Consider the following 16,507-nt stretch of genomic DNA (forward strand, 5'->3'; position numbering starts at 1 on the left):
AGACATAGAATTCGAAGCAGGCTCCAGGCTCTGGGCTGTCAGCACAGAACCCGACATGGGGCTCAAACCCACAGACTGTGAGATCATGACCTGAGCCAAAATTGACCGCTTAACCAACTGAGCCACCCAGGCGCCCCAAGTTCTTATATATTCTTAATGCTAATGTTTAAATAATTTATATAAGAATGATTTTATTCTTATGAATGATGAATTAAAATTCTAATAGCCTCATTTTTTATGGAAAATCTAGTAAATATAGGACATTAAGTCAAAACAAGTTCTAAAATTATAAATAACTTCAAGTGACATTTTCAGTTGTTATTCAAACATCTTTTTATTAAAAATATCAGGCATATACTTCAGTAAAATTCTATCTTTATAAGAAAATGCTTTTCTTAACTACACACTACTAAAAACTTGACTTTAAATGGAATAGCATAAATATGCCCAAATACAAGGCAAAGATTTTCGCTAAACCACACATGGAGCCACCTCCTATTTAAATCTTTTCAAAGCTCTTATGTTATAGGGATCTATATCATTATTTTGAGCAACAAATATATGTTTGGGGAAGTTACACAGCCTGAAGAACCTTAATCAATGTTACTTCTAAGTGCTTATAGAGGTCTAACAGAGGAATCACTAGAGGGAAGATGATGTACTTTGGAAAAACTGAGTTAGAGGATTCAAAATTGGCTCTAGTGATGAATGACAGGTATGAACAACAAAGTTGCATGTGGAAAGTGTGAATATAACTTTCATGAGGTGGGAATGGGAAAATGCATTACATCTAATTTAAAATACTTCATATGACAATGCAATATGCATGTATAATTAAACGAAATAAACTGAATATTGGAAATAAAGTATTTGGCTATCTCCTCTAGACTTCCCTGAAAGCTCATATATTCAAGTTGGCTGAGAAATTACATGGTTAATCTTCTTATGGGCAAAATGGAGAAATGTTTATATGGAGCCATACATACTGTATGCAATTAAAATATTCTCCTCAGGAGAAACTGAGTTATTTGTGACTAACACACCCCTTGAACTGCTACTAACAGTGTTCCTTCCTTTCTTCATTTCTCTGTAGGATCAGTTCAAAACAATCACTGTACTAGTTTCTTCCAGTAAAGAGTTCTTCCAAAAATAATTTTCATAGAGTAAATTTTAAGAAACTGTTTAACACATATGCAGCTGTTACTTTCAAATTATGTTAATTACTTGAAACAGTTACTTTCGACTGTCATATGTAGGTGTTAAAAATAGTTTCAGTTAAGTTCTAAGTTATGCAAATTATTCCATAAAAATTAGATTGCATTTCTGGAGAAATGCCATCTGGCAGGAATTGATAAGGAAAGAACTTTGAAAACGAAAATGAACATTCACTTTGAAATGTCCCTCTTTATTTACATGGTCAAGGAATAAGACAGAGACATATGGATTAATAATGAAGCCCAAATGTCTTATGTCCATGGGTATACAAGTACATACATGAAGAGAGCTTTAAATATTTGAGCCATGGTAGTAAGACATCAAGAAACTATGATGTTCTCAGCAATACTGCCCAACAGAAGTTTCTGCGATGATGGAAATGTTCTCTAGCTCTTCTATCCAAAATGGCAGACATGTAGCCACTTGTGGCTAAGTGAGTACTTGTAATAGGGCTAAGTGTGACTCAGAAAGTAAATTTGGTTTTTAATTGTAATTACTTCACGTATTAAAAATTGTTTTTGCTGCTACTTAATTTTGAGAAAGAGAGAGAGAGTATAAGTGGGAGAAGGGTAGGGGACAGAGAGGGAGACACAGCCGAAGCAGGCTCCAGGCTCTGAGCCCTCAGCGCAAAGCCTGATGAGGGGCTTGAACTCACAGACTGCGAGATCAGGACCTGAGCTGAAGCTGGACGCTCAACCAACTGAGCCACCCAGGCTCCCCAACTGTAGTTACTTTAAATGTGGCCAGTGGCTTATGTTTTGGACAATACAGCTCTAGGACATCTGTGGTTCACATTAGGTGCTTAATGAATATGGAAGGGCTTCTGGAAATTGTGAGCCTAAGAATCTTATCTTAACACAGTTCTTTTTTTTTCTTTTGTTATTTTGAGGGAGAGAGAGAGAAAGAGAGAGTAAGAGCTCACGAGCAGGGAAGGGGCACAGAAGAGGGAAAGAGAGAATCCCAAGCAGGGTCCATGCAGTTAGCACAGAGCCCAACTGTGGGGCTTGATGTCATGAAATGAACTGTGAGATCATGACCTGAACTGAAATCATGAGTCAGAAGTTCAACCAACTGAGCCACCCAGGTGCCCCTTATCTTAACATAGTTCTAAGCCAAAGGTTTTATGGATCTTCATCCTTATCCTTATAATCAACTTAACTAGAAAAACATTCTTCTTGATACAAGAAATTAACATAACTCTAAATTGGTGCTATTTTCTAATCATAGCAGACAACATCAGGACAGATGTTGTTGATGACAAACACACAGGACACAAAAAACACAGACACGAAACAGTAGTAAATCAGGTATCTATACTCATGGATTAACTATTTGCAGTACATACAGAAATAAATGTGGCTTTGGAGAAGGCAGAGATAAACTGGTCACATTACACTTCTATCCTGAAAAGCTTCTCAAAGCAAGGAGGCTTTAAATGCAGAAAAATGTAAATACATATATAACAAACAGTATAAAGAATCCCCATGTAGCCATACCCATCTTTAATACTTGTTAACTCAGGACCAAACTTGTTTTGTCCATATTCCCACCCATGTTTCCTATGTGGGGATTTTATAAATAATCTCTCCCTGAGAAAGGGAATAAGAGCATTTGATGAGTTTAAAGGTATTCCCAGAAAAAGAACTGATGTGCTGGGATCATAAAATTAGAGACTATCAGTGTGAATGAAGACCAAGGAGAGAAAAGAGGAAAAAAGGAGCAGAGACGAGGTTGTATACACCAAAGAAACCCATAGAGGACAGGTGAACAGCTGTATTTTATTTTATTTACTTATTTATTTCTTGAGAGAGAGAGGGAGCATGAGTAGGGCAGAGGGGCAGAGGGAGAGAGAGAGAGAATCTTAAGAATCTTAAGTCCTGACCCAGGGCTCGATCCCATGATCCCAGGATCATGAGCTGAGCTGAAATCAACTGACTGAACCACCCAGATGCCCTGAGCAGTTTAAAGCAACAGGGAACTGGTACAGGTTTGAGAGAAGAATGGGTTAAATAAGGGAACTAAAATTTACTTTGCGGACATCCGACTTCAGGAGTATGGAGGATAAAGCAGAAAGAAGGATATCGCACTGCTCTGGTAGTTATTTGTTCAAATACAACAAACAACAAACAAACATCTTTCCCACATGTTAAAAGTATGCTCCACCCATTTCAGGAAAAGTTTCACCACTGAGTGTTTAACTATGGTTTACTTTATTTTATACTGAATTTTTCACTGCGACTTAGCACATAGAACGGTTAGTTTTAAAATAATTTGATTAATCCTTTTGTCTCATTTGTGAAACTCCTAAGAGTATCAATAATATAAAACTAATGTTGCATTTTGAAATTTTAATTTTAATTTATTTTAAATTACCACTAGTACAATTTTAAGACAAGTGATTAACATGTCACATGTAAAAGATTCCACTCTAAGATAAAATAGGATGAAAGGTTTACATCAAGAGATACGTGAGGATATTTAGTCTCTGACGAAAGAGGGGAGGTGGGAGAATAATGGGAGAGTTGAGGTGGGAAGGAAAGGGGGGAGGTTACAGACATGAGGAAATGTTTAATTTTAGAGTGACTTTTCAAAAAAGGAAAAAATGACAAGACAGCTTTCAAAGTTACAAAATCTCAGCTTACTTTTTTGGTTTTCTGGAAGTAGAGTTCAGGAAAAGCATGAAACCAGTAAGCCAACTGGGCTATGTAGAAAAACTTCATTTGAAATCTGCACAAGAAAGCAAAAAATATCTTTTAAAGCATAATATTTTAGAAGAATAAAGTAAAACACTGGAAATCAGGGTGTACTACGGAGCTCCCTTTGTGTTATCATTTCATGTCCCCCCCGCAATACTCTGCGCCCCACCAGCAGCCACTTCCCCATCTCCCTAGAATATTCTTACCACCAGTCAATTCCTCGGGATTAAACAGCAGATGCAAAGACAGCATCTGCAGAACCCTGATGACATGCAAGCTGGCTGAGAGGTACCAGAGCCCCTTGTCTATTAGCAAATTAATACTGATTAGTATGTCGTGTTAGCTACTGAAAACATAAGGAACGTGACCGAGGGAATCAGTTCACAGACCTGTAAGGTTTCATCAAAAGGAAAGCAGGAAGCGCAAAAAGCAGACACAAAAGCAAAGGTGTACAGATAAACCATCACCCGAAACTGGTATAATCCCAACTGCAGATATCCCCTGGATTTTTTCTTAGGGAAACTCTACCTGGTTGGAACCCTGAGAGAGTCTCAAAAGAATGGAAGCAAACCAGAATTAGAAAGAGGGATAAGGCATAGAAGTGTTCCCTTGGAGATAGATCTAATCAGCCTAGAATCAACAGTCTCATGACATTATAACCCTCCAGTGCCCCTGCTTTCTCTTTGTTCTCCATTCTCCTACTCCTCCAGATTTCTATAATAGAAAACACAAAGCCAATCGGGAATAAGTTTTTTGCGGAGAGGGGAGATACAGTCCCATATAAACCTGATGTCTACCATCCTATTCCACAAAAGCTCATTGAATTAGTATCATTTTTAAAGTCAGAATGACTCAGCAGTACGGGTACTACTGCTGGCCCTAAAACAAAGGTATGCATGGCCACGTTGTTCCCTTCATATCTTTTTCTCCAACTGTTACATCATAGGGCATTGACTGAACACTGTCTAGGTGGTGAACACCTACATACAGCCTGGCACAACGAAGGATATATAATATGGAGATAGTTCCTACTGCCGTCAAGGTACACAGAGTCTTGGTGGGCATGGGTACAATATAACTTACACAAATGAGGCAATTATAGAACATTCAAGACAATATAGAGATACTACCAAAATACACCAAAAAGACAAATTCAGGAAAGCAAAAGACAATACAGGCTAAAGTAGCAAGGAAAAATAATGCGGAATAGTCCTACTAGAGCTGGGCTTGAAGAATGAGTCATTTAGCAGAATGTCTTTGCAACCCTGGGCTGTTTTACAGGTCTATATAGACACCTTGGGGGCTAGGAAGATATAAAAGAGACAACAATCCCTACCTTCAAGTTTACAGTGTAAAAGAACAAGAAATGAAAGGAATAAAAAGAGACTGGGATAAAGAAAAGGAGCAGAAGTATGGAGAAGATGGAGAACTGATGAGCAGAAAGGATGAGGGAGAAGGGAAAACAGAGAACTAAATTACGATTCTTGTTAAAATCGGTTTTCTCAAGCTAATGAACATGTTGGAAATATTATATACATGAAAAAAGCACATTTTTTTCTTATGGCAGCAGGACTGCCGATGAAGTAGCTACTGTATGAATTTGCAAAGTCCTAAAGAGAATGACAAGAACGGATTCTGCTTAAAAGTGACATGACCATGGTCCATTACTAGGAAAAGCCTGCTAAAAATGACTTACGTCATCAGGTTATGGGGATAAGCCCTCCACAAGATAGTTGGGTCTGAGATGTAGTTTTCCTAAGAAAGAAGATATAAAAATTAGCCTATTGAGTACAATGCAAACTTCTTGGAAAATAACACTGTATTTTCATTTCTTGAACATTTATAATTTCCCAGACCAGTCTCCAAAGAGTCCCACTGAAGTTGAACTTTTTAGTTATTTCTGAGTCCGTTGAATTGCTTATTTTAGCAAAGTAAAAACCACTATGAAAGACATGAGGTCAAATAAGAATAATTCCTGGCCTTCAAAATTCTTTCAATTCATCAGGATAAAAAATACATGTAGGCGAACAAACATAAAACAACCAAAAACCAGTAATGTACATAACAGAGGTTAACAGTGGCTATGGGAGAGATGAATTTCGTCTCGGGTAATCGGAGGAGGGTTTTGAGGAAGACGTGGCACTTGGCAGTGGATGGAGGGTGAAGGTGTTGCCAAGTTTTATAGGATGATGTCCACACACCGACCCCATCTATTCAGTGAGAATTATTGTACACGTAAAAACAAACAAACAAAAAAACCTCTCAAATGACTTATCTTTATTTTTTAAATTTTTTTTTTTTTCAACGTTTTTTATTTATTTTTGGGACAGAGAGAGACAAAGCATGAACGGGGCAGGGGCAGAGAGAGAGGGAGACACAGAATCGGAAACAGGCTCCAGGCTCCGAGCCATCAGCCCAGAGCCCGACGCGGGGCTCGAACTCACGGACCGCGAGATCGTGACCTGGCTGAAGTCGGACGCTCAACCGACTGCGCCACCCAGGCGCCCCATCAAATGACTTATCTTTAATAAAAATAATTTCCCACTGAAATGTGTACTTTTATATTTTTTTCAAAAAATTGTACACTAGATTTTAAGCTAAAATTACATACATTTATAAAGTATTATAGAAACAGCAGTATAAAATGGAATGAGCCCTGGAAAGATTGAGTTTTAGTGTATTTCCAACATTAAATATCATACACTTGCCTGTTTACTCATCTTTAACACAGTAATGCAAAAAAATTGTGTGTCCTGATAAACTCAAAAATTTGTACATTCTGGAGTCCATATAAATTTCAGAGAGTGTGAATATTAAAACTGATGTAGATACTCCCTTCCCCCTCATTAGTTAGAATGATACACTTAAAGGTTTTGATGGCTTTAACTGAAAAGTTATATAATATTTTAAGTTGCTTGGGCAATACTCAACTTTTTTTTTTTTTTCAGTAGGCTCCACACCCACCTTGGAGCCCAACATGGGGCCTGAACTCATGACTTTGAGATCAAGAGTTAGGCACTTAATCAAATGAGCCACCCAGGAGCCCCTCAGACTATTTTTAAAAGAGGAAATGACTGGAAACATTACAACTCATGGAACCCACTAAAAGTATCACTGACCTCTGACTCTTTTTGCTAATAGAGAGTTATCTGCAAATGACTGCAAGATACAAAATCGACATTCAGACTGACTGAAAATGAATAACTCTCTGAAACATAGACATAGTTTAGAATTTCTGCTGTATAAAAACTAATCAAAAGAGCCATTTATCACTGAAATCTGATTTATACTAGTTCAAACAGAATTCCTCATCTTAGATAAGAACAAGAATAGAAGAGGGATTTTCTAAGGTTCAGGATTTGCTTACGAGCATTAAAAATAGGACATCATTTTTTGTTCTGGGTATACAACATAAATACTTTGAGAAATGAAAACTTCAGCACAGTATATACTTACAGATATTAGAATGAATGTGCCCCAAATACAAGAGAAAAGGTAGAATGCACTAAGCTGACCAGATTCATTAAACTTGCTGTGTTTCGTTTTGGAGAAGTGCATTCGCCTATTAATTTTCTAAAAATAAAAACAACCATTAGTAATTAAGAATATATTATAAAATATATTTAATATATGACTACCACAGTATGGAGAGCTAGTACTTTACAAAGTATAGATTTCTAAGATTGCATACTTACATCCAACACATACTCTTGAATTATGGCATGAATAATTATCGCCACTAGCATGTAGAAGAAAACTGTAGCCAAATCTTTGATACCATAGTAATAAAGGGACGCTGATTCAGCAGCTTGTTCTTCTGAAGGCCAAAAAGGACAGGACACACATACACAAAAATATACATTAAGATTATAAAAACAGCACTAAGTACAACATAGTTATGGAAACAAACAAAAGAAGACTAATAACCTAATAAATAAATCCCACGGAAAACATCATAGGTAATTTGCCTTTAGACATTTTGAGTCTTAGGAGCAATGAAAATTGAAGACACCACTTAGAAATCTAAGGCCTCAGAAATTACTTACAAAAGATCTGACACGTGTTAGTTACAGCCATTTACAGCCATCAAAGACCAAAAAACAGGGAAAGGGAGGCCATACTCAGATCCTCGAAAAGACTGTAAAATTGGTATTATCCCAGGTAGAGATCGGATTATACTTAGGTTACACAAAGTTATACTTAGCCTGTATGTCTGTCTTTTCATGGAATTTTGAAACTTTCTACCTCATTTCAAATTAAACACTTCATTATGATTCTGATGGAAAAAAAATGATTTAATCTATATATGAATTAGTTTTGATCTATAAGCAGTAGAGATAGAAGCAACTGCTACTTAAAATTGTTTTTAATCCTTGAAATTGTCATTTTTCAAAACAAATCTTAATCAAATACTTGCGAATTGCTATAGCTTATTACCAAGCTTTACGATTATGGAAACAATTGGGGAAAAGAAGCATTATTCTTCTCTGGCATATTCAAATTTCAAAACAACTTTGTGATTTTAAGGGATCTGATATCTAAGTCACTAAATCAAATATGGTTGACATCTGAACAACACGGGTTTGAACTGCATGGGTCCACTTACCTGCCGATTTCTTTCAAGAAATACAGTATGGTACTGTAAATGTACATTCTTGTCCTTATGATTTTAGTAACACTTTCTTTTTTTAAATAACATTTTCTTTTCTCTTAGCTTACTTTATTATAAGAATGCAGTATATAATACATACACAAAACATGTTAATTGACAGTTTATGTTATTGGTAAGGCTTCTGGTCACCAGTAGGCTATTGTAGCTAAGTTTGTGGGGATTCAAAAATTATATATGGATTTTTGATTGTGCAGCGGTCGATGCCCCTAACCTCTGCATTATTTAAGGGTCAACTGTATTTATACAACTATATAATTGAATTAAATCCAATTCAATGTTTTATATATATACATGTGTATACACATATATACATATATATACATACATACATCTATCTGATCTTGCATTCTAAATACAGAGCCAAATACTTGTCTGAATATGTTAATATTTTATTAGCCAAATACCCTCACCCATGCTAGTTAACTGTATTACTGTATTCAATTGCAACCAATATCCAATAACAACTTGATTTTCACATAGCCCAATTTAGAAATAAAACATTTAGGGGTGCCTGGCTGGCTCAGGTGGTATAGCATGTGATTTTTGATCTTAGGATTGTAAGTTCAAGCCCCATGTTGGGTGTGAAGCCTACTTAAAATTAAAAAAAAAAAAAAAAAAAAAAAGAAAGAAAGAAAACTTTTAAAAATAAAGCCTGAAAGTGTAGTTTGGATGCTTTTATAACTCCTAGAGTTTACTGACTTCCTCTTTAATCAAGTAACTATTACAGGTAGAGCACAACAAAAACACAAAAATAAAACAGGCTTAAAAGGATTATTATAGGTCCAAAACATAACTCATAGGTCAGAGAAACTGAACCTAAACACTGTACCTTTAGAAACCTTGATTGAATGATAACACTTTAACAATACACTTTAACAATATCTATTCTTAGAATTTTCTTATGGAAAAGATCAGAAGGAAGAGAAGGCAAAAAGAAAAAAAAAAAAAAAAAGGAAAGTCAAGTCCACTTAGAAAATATACAATAAACATTAAACACATAAATTCCGATTTTCATATAGTGCATAGGGTGCAGCCAACAAAAACATCATTTCTGCATTACAAAATCATCATAATAATGTTCAGCCTAATCATGAATGAAATCTGTTAAAATGAAGGAATTTAGTATTCATGGAAATTTCCAAGTTTGTTCAAGTAAACTAACAGAAAACTACCTACCTGTTGCAGGGAGGGTAACATTGTACTGAAGAGTCACAAAAATGATAGAGGCTTTTGCTGTTATCTAGAAGGAAAGAAAGAAAGAAAGGAAGGAAGGAAGAAAGAGAGAAAGAGAGAAAGAAAGAAAGAAAAAAAAAAAGATCAAGTTAATCTGTGACCTTCTCCCAAATAGAAGACCAGGGGAGGAAACCATTAAAAGTTCTGCCCCAAATCTAAGAACCAAGGGCACCCTAGTTCCTGTGGCACCATGACAGGCCCAATTGGAATTCCTGATCACCAAGGAGTTGAGCTTGGGAGTGAACATAATTCACCTGAGAGTGCTGCAGTTTAGATGAGTCTGTATTATTCTTAACTTTAGATTTCTAAAGGGACACTCTGCAGTTTCAGTAAATAGGGATTTGATCCAAAAAAGACTCTCTACTCTGTACCATGAACAAAGTTCCTATCAAGAAAAAACTGGAATGTAAATTCATACAGAAAAGGAAGCACAGTTACCATGACAAAATGGATCCAAGGTAGGGTCTGTGGTGTATGTTTATCTCCCACACATTTGGGACAGTTAAGTGGTCAATAAATACTTAACTGACCTGACTACTGGTGAAAGTGAAGTGGTCAGAACAGAAAGATGGAATGCTTATTCAATATTTATAGGCGCCCGGTCATGTGCTAGACAAGAAAGGACAACAAAGATGAATGATACAATTCTTGATGACTCACAGCTCAGTTGGGTCAGGAAGATAAGTAAACAAAGTGTTATAATTCTATAGAATCAGTGCAAACAGGTACTCAGGATAAAGAATGCATTTTGTTTTTGATTTTGCTTTTGCTTTTTTCCTGGAGTGGGGAATGAGGCAAAGGCTTCTCAGAGCATGTGGTGTGGAACTGTCTCTTGTTGGAAACAGAAGTTCCCTAACCTCATAAAGAGGGACGAAGAGGGCAGCTTAGATAAAAGAAGAGAAAGCACAAAGGTTGAGTAGCAGCAAACATGAGGCCTGGCATGGATATGCATCAGTAAGCAGTAGAAAAGACTAGAAAACTTATCGAGTGCTAGGAAGGGCCTTGTTTGTTGAACTAAATAGTTTAGATTTTATTTTGGCACAACTGGTTATTGGTTATTAGGGGCGGGGGAAGTTTAATTGTATTTTTCAGAAAGATCATGGATGTAACCTACTAAGTGGTCTCTAAAGCATCAGATCCATTCTCCACACTTCAACCGGAATCACCTTCTGACCATGTTAACACCTTTCCCTATGCCACCCATCCTCTATCCCCACCCCAAAAATCCTTCACTGGATTCCCATTCTTTGTAGGATAAAGAACAAGATCTTTAACGCGGCCCATACAACAATCTGTGCCCATTCCCTTCTCTCCAGCCCTACCTCAGACCACTGCCTCCCGCACTCCTCCCTATTACAGGGTCTGTGCAAGTTCTATCTGAAACCCTGTTGAAAACCTTCCCCCTTCAGATCTCAGTTCAATCACACCTTTTCAAGGAAGCCTTCCCTGTCTTCTTAGAGTAGGTCACTTCCTTGGTTAGATTATCTCAGAAAACTGTGTTCCTTTCTTTCAAAACACATACTGTTGGTGTGATAATATTACTAATTTCTATCACACTCATTAGAAAGTAAGCTCCGTAAGAGCTGGGACCATGCCTGTTTCTTCATTACATGCTTAGAGCCCAGCATAGGGCCTCCTGACCCATGTTAGATTGACTGATCGATACTGTTGAATAAATACTCGATAACACATAAAATGAAGTATACAAATCAAAATATAAAACTTCTGCAAGATACCACATGAAAGACAGTAAGACCTGAACTAACACGGTGATAGTGGGATAGAGGCAGAATAAGGCTTGGGGAGTAAGAGGAAAGAGTCAAAGATTATGTACGGACACTTGCAGCTTGAACAATTAGGTGAAAAGTAACACTATTAATAAAAATGTGGAATACAAGAGGAGGAGCAGATTTTGGGGAAAAGAGGAAAAAACTGAGTTTTAGATGAACTTAGATTTCTGTGAGATACACAGGTGGAAAGACCAGTGGGCATATAAGCCTACGCCTGGAACTCTGCCAAGAGACCCTTGCTTAAAGACTTGGGAGTCTCTACTTTACAGGTAGTAGTTGAAGCTTTGGGGGTACATAAATCACTTATGGAGAGTGCACAGTGTTTGTAGAGAAGTAGGACAACATCAGAGCCACGGAGTGGGCAGAGAAAAAGCTGGTGGCAAAATGAGAAGAAATGATCAGAGAGGCAGAAAGAGAATGAAGAGGGCTTGATGCCCTTGAAGCTAAGGAGGAAACATGGCAAAAAGGTATGGCTAATAAAGTCAAGGTTTCAAAAGAGACTTGGCAGGAAAAGAGTACAATTGACTGGACAGTTTAAGAAGTCAACAGTGGTCACAGCTTGAGTGATCCCAATGAAGCAGTGAGAGCAAAAACCACATACAGTGGACTGAAGAACACAATAGAAAGAAAATGGTATCTAGCAATAGATGCCAAGTCAAAATTAATGTTTTTATGACGAGAGAGACTGAGCTTGTGTGGGGGCAATTAAGAAGGTGCCAGGGAAAAGGAAGAAATTCAGCATAGAAGGGGATAATGGACAGGAAGATCTCACAAGGAATGAAATGTAAGGATAGAGCTAGAAGTTAATTTTGAATAGTTTTCTTCTTACATGAAGAAGCAGTAATGGATGAGACAGATAAGTGCAAAAGGCAGGAAAACTGAAGAAATTCACATCTAATAAACTCTTATTTTCTCTGTAGGGGGAAAAAAAGCAATGCCATCTGTTAAGCGTAATGGGGGATTTGGATGATGAATATTTATATTGTTCCTATAGGGAAAGGAGCTGGCCAGGGAAAAGTAAAAAAGATCACTGGGTGTTACTGAAGTCTGAGATTAGAAACCTTTGATTTGTAACATAATCTATCCGCACAAGTGTAGCACTTTCTCTGGCAGCCCTCAGCAATCCATGAATGGAGAAGCACATAAAAGGCGGATGCTGGTTGGATATATGCAGGGCTAATATGGAGAAAGACCATGAGGAAAGGGAGCTGAGGGCCTGGGGTGAGTGGGGACAAGTAGTTAAAGTCTACAGGAAGAAAGCAAAGCAATGCGGGGGCCAAGGGACCATAAAAGCTTAGATTAGGTAGAGAGCTGGCATACGAACAGTAGAATGAGGGAGATGAAACAATATGTAGGTTGTGGCTGTGTTCTGTTCTACTGGAATTCAGAATCTGGAAACAAGGCAGGCTACGTGATAAAGTCCACAGTATGGGCACTAAAATGAGTTGCTTAACTGTGGTAGATATGTAAAGGTCACTCGAACAGAAAAGGCGAGGAAGGCTTCTGGTATTACCATTTGGGTCATTCATACGGATGCATCAGAGCAGAATGAGGGCATGAGTTTCTAGGGCAACACTGCTTTCATGTGATTATTTTTAATAAAGTTGACTGATTACTAAATTTCATTTTTTTGATATCTTTGTTTAGACTTCTCACACATCAGCACATAACATACTTTCACCACATACCTGTTTCTAGTTTGGCATATGAGGTCACCACTACCATAGCTAAGAAAACTACTTAGGAGTCCTTTAAAAAGGACAAGTGACATTCTTTAAAGATAAATTTAATATCAAATACCAAAAGCAACAAAAACTGGATTATCTTTTTATGGTGGGCTTCCAAATACAATTAAAACCTGGCCTCCAGCTACTTTAGCATGTGGCATTAAGTAGAGCAAGAGGAAAAATACAAACCACACATCCCAAAAAGTTTATTGAAAAAGTAAACCAGTGATCATGCTATTAGCCATTTCCAGGCCTCCTAAGACTCACACCCCAGCTAGCAATCCTTTAAATTAATATTACAATCAGTTAATAGTAAGACAACTGAGTTTATGACAGTTTTGGACATTTACGAGAAAAGAATGAGACTTATATAGATACATCTTGAACAGGTCACATAAATCCTGAGGAATTACCTAATTCTATGAGTATGTAATATCATGAATATCCTAATGTTTGCTTAATCAAGTGATCACCAGCTGGGGCTTGGTATTTTTTTCTTGCTAAAATTATTTTGTGCTTGTTAGAGGAAGGTGTGACTTACTATACTGACTGTATGCCTGAAAGATAAAGACAATTTCTGAGTATCAAATTCCACTTCCCCACCAGCTTATATAAACTTAAGTTCTTAAAAAATGAGATGGAAAGAAAACGTTAGCATTAAGGCACGTCATCCTTAAAAATACAACAAGCCTCTAGAACTCTTCCAAGATAGCTACAATTGTAAATGCTCCCTCAAGTCTGCTTGGTACACACAACCCGGCCTCCTGCAAAGAAGCTCCTTTCCAGATGAAAATATTCCTCTTGGAAAGCCCTAACTCCTCTTATCCTCACTTGAATTCCCAAACATCCTTGTATTTTTTGATTGTTCAAATTTTCCTAACTCAAATATGAAGTCATTAACTATAGACCGTGATATGCATTATGTGGACAGATACTGACTGCTAAAACTATGATTATAAGTTACAAGCAATTTTTGATAACATGAAGTTTCCTGGAAATTAAACTTCGATTTCTCCAAAACAGTCTACTTCTTTTTCAACCTTTTTTGTATATGAATCTCTTTAAATGCTAACCACTGGACTCTTCTCTCACATTTAAAAATGCTGTCTTCTAGGGGGGCCTGGGTGGCTCAGTCGGTTAAGTGTCCGACTTCGGCGCAGGTCATGACCTCACGGTTTGTGGGTTGGAGCCCCACGTCCAGCTCTGTGCTGACGGCTCAGAGCCTGGAGCCTGCTTTGGATTCTGTGTCTCCCACTCTCTCTGCCCCTTCCCTGTTCAAGCTCTGCCTCTCTCTCTCTCCTTCAAAAATACACATTAAAAAAAAAATGCTGTCTTCTATTTTCAACTTTGATAAATATCTAATGAATAATAATAGCTACTATTTATGGCATGGTTCCTGTAAGCCAAGCACTGCACTAAAGCCATGATACACATTAGTTAATTTAATTCTCAGAGTAACCCAATGAGCCTGGTTTTACAGAAAAGGAAACAAGTTCTGAGAAGTTAAATGATATGCCCTAGGTCACCTACTGAGCAGGCTGCAGAGCCCTAACTTGAACATGAGCCCCTTTAGCTACAGCATCTATGCTTCTACAGTATATCTATATCGATTTTTCATTTTGGCTAGTAATACAGTATCTGTTTTCATTTTGTCAATTTCACCATAAATCCTCTGACATTTCCTCAATATATTTACACAAAAGGCTTAGCAGGTTCTATAGCAAAAACATCAACTTCTCTATTATTCTAGCACAAATACTGTAATTCTATAGTTATGTTAATGTTAGTTAATTTGAGATTCAGCAGCAATTATTTTAAAAGTCAAATAGGAAAACTAACCTAATTAAGTTTTTCTGATATGTAGATAACATGCATTCAAATCCTAAAACTTTAACATGTGGTAAGAAACATGTACAATTTGCACAAACACCCCTCTTCTGTATATTACTTTAATGTTCCCTCAACTTCTATTTAAGTCTTTGTTGTGTCTTTTCAGATTTACAAATTTTACAGATTACATAGAGTCAAAAATCCACTCACTATATAAAAAAATTTTTGACGTGGGGCAAGGTATAGGTGGTGAACTCCCCTCAAAATACGGTAGAAGAGTGTGAAATCTCTTACATAAAAGCAAAGTTACACCATTTTTAAGTGTCGGGATTTCTGATTTATATTCCATTTCATTGAAAACAATGCAAATATACCCTGCAGGTAATATTACTCTTAAATTATATTTTTAAAGTCAGGAATTCTTAACATGTGGAGATGGGTTATGGCAACTTTCACAAAACTGTTTTTACAAAATTGTACATACCAAAGTATTACTTCAAATATCAAGGCAGAAAATGTATACAAATGCAAAATTCGGAAAGTGAGTACAAATGTTTAGAATTGCATTTTTAAATCATACATTCATATAGTACTTTACACAACCATCAGATGCTCTCACACCATATTATCTGATTCTTGTAACAGCGGCTGTGAGAATGCCACAGGTGCTGTTATTTCCTTACACAGAAACACTCAGGCTTAGACTTGAGTCACCCAATAAGTAAGTAGCATAGGGCCAGCCTAATAGCGTGGGACGTATGTTAGTTAGTTCCCTTCTAACTTTTCCTTCCACCATACCTACTACCTCCTTAGTAGTGGACTGGGTGGAATAAATGACACTATCAGGAATCAAAAAAATCTATCTAGGTCCAGAAAAGCCTATTAAAACAGAAGTAAAAGTAAACTAAAATGTTAACTTACCTAATAACATTTATAAAACCCACATCGACTCCACTTAAAAATTTTATTCATCTTGTTCACAAAAAAAATTTATTCATCTGTCACTGGCAGTCTCGTTCTATTAGTTTTTCTCAAGAATTCTTAATGTCACTCATTCAACAAATATTTTTAAAGCACCTACTATATCCCAGGTACTATTCCAGGTACTGGAAACAGACTAATAAAACCTCAAAGTTTCTGCCCTCACCGAAGTTATATTCCCAGGAGGAGGGAGACAAACCATACATAAGTAAAATAATTAGTATATCTGATGGGGCATAGCGGCTATATAGAAAATTTTTAAAGGAAAAGAAGGTAAGGAATGGGCGTGTGTACTGAGGAGCGAGGGAAAGAAAACCGTAGGATGTTACATACACGTTCACCTTGCAAAGTTTATTACCCCTA

General features: G+C 36.9%; 1 protein-coding gene across 1 annotated transcript in view; it reads right to left on the reverse strand.

Moving 5' to 3' along the window:
• The window catches only part of TRAM1 (translocation associated membrane protein 1), a 33,592-nt gene that overhangs the window by 15,918 nt on the left and 1,167 nt on the right, over positions 1 to 16,507 (reverse strand). Inside the window, exons 2-6 of the mRNA XM_058699797.1 lie at positions 9,760 to 9,823; positions 7,607 to 7,728; positions 7,368 to 7,484; positions 5,608 to 5,666; positions 3,858 to 3,942 (exon numbers count right to left, since the gene is read on the reverse strand). Of these exons, the coding sequence (XP_058555780.1) occupies positions 3,858 to 3,942; positions 5,608 to 5,666; positions 7,368 to 7,484; positions 7,607 to 7,728; positions 9,760 to 9,823 (447 nt within the window). The remainder of the gene's footprint in view (positions 1 to 3,857; positions 3,943 to 5,607; positions 5,667 to 7,367; positions 7,485 to 7,606; positions 7,729 to 9,759; positions 9,824 to 16,507) is intronic.

This window comes from Neofelis nebulosa, chromosome 14 (genome assembly GCF_028018385.1).
Source record: "Neofelis nebulosa isolate mNeoNeb1 chromosome 14, mNeoNeb1.pri, whole genome shotgun sequence".
Lineage (NCBI taxonomy): Eukaryota > Metazoa > Chordata > Mammalia > Carnivora > Felidae > Neofelis > Neofelis nebulosa.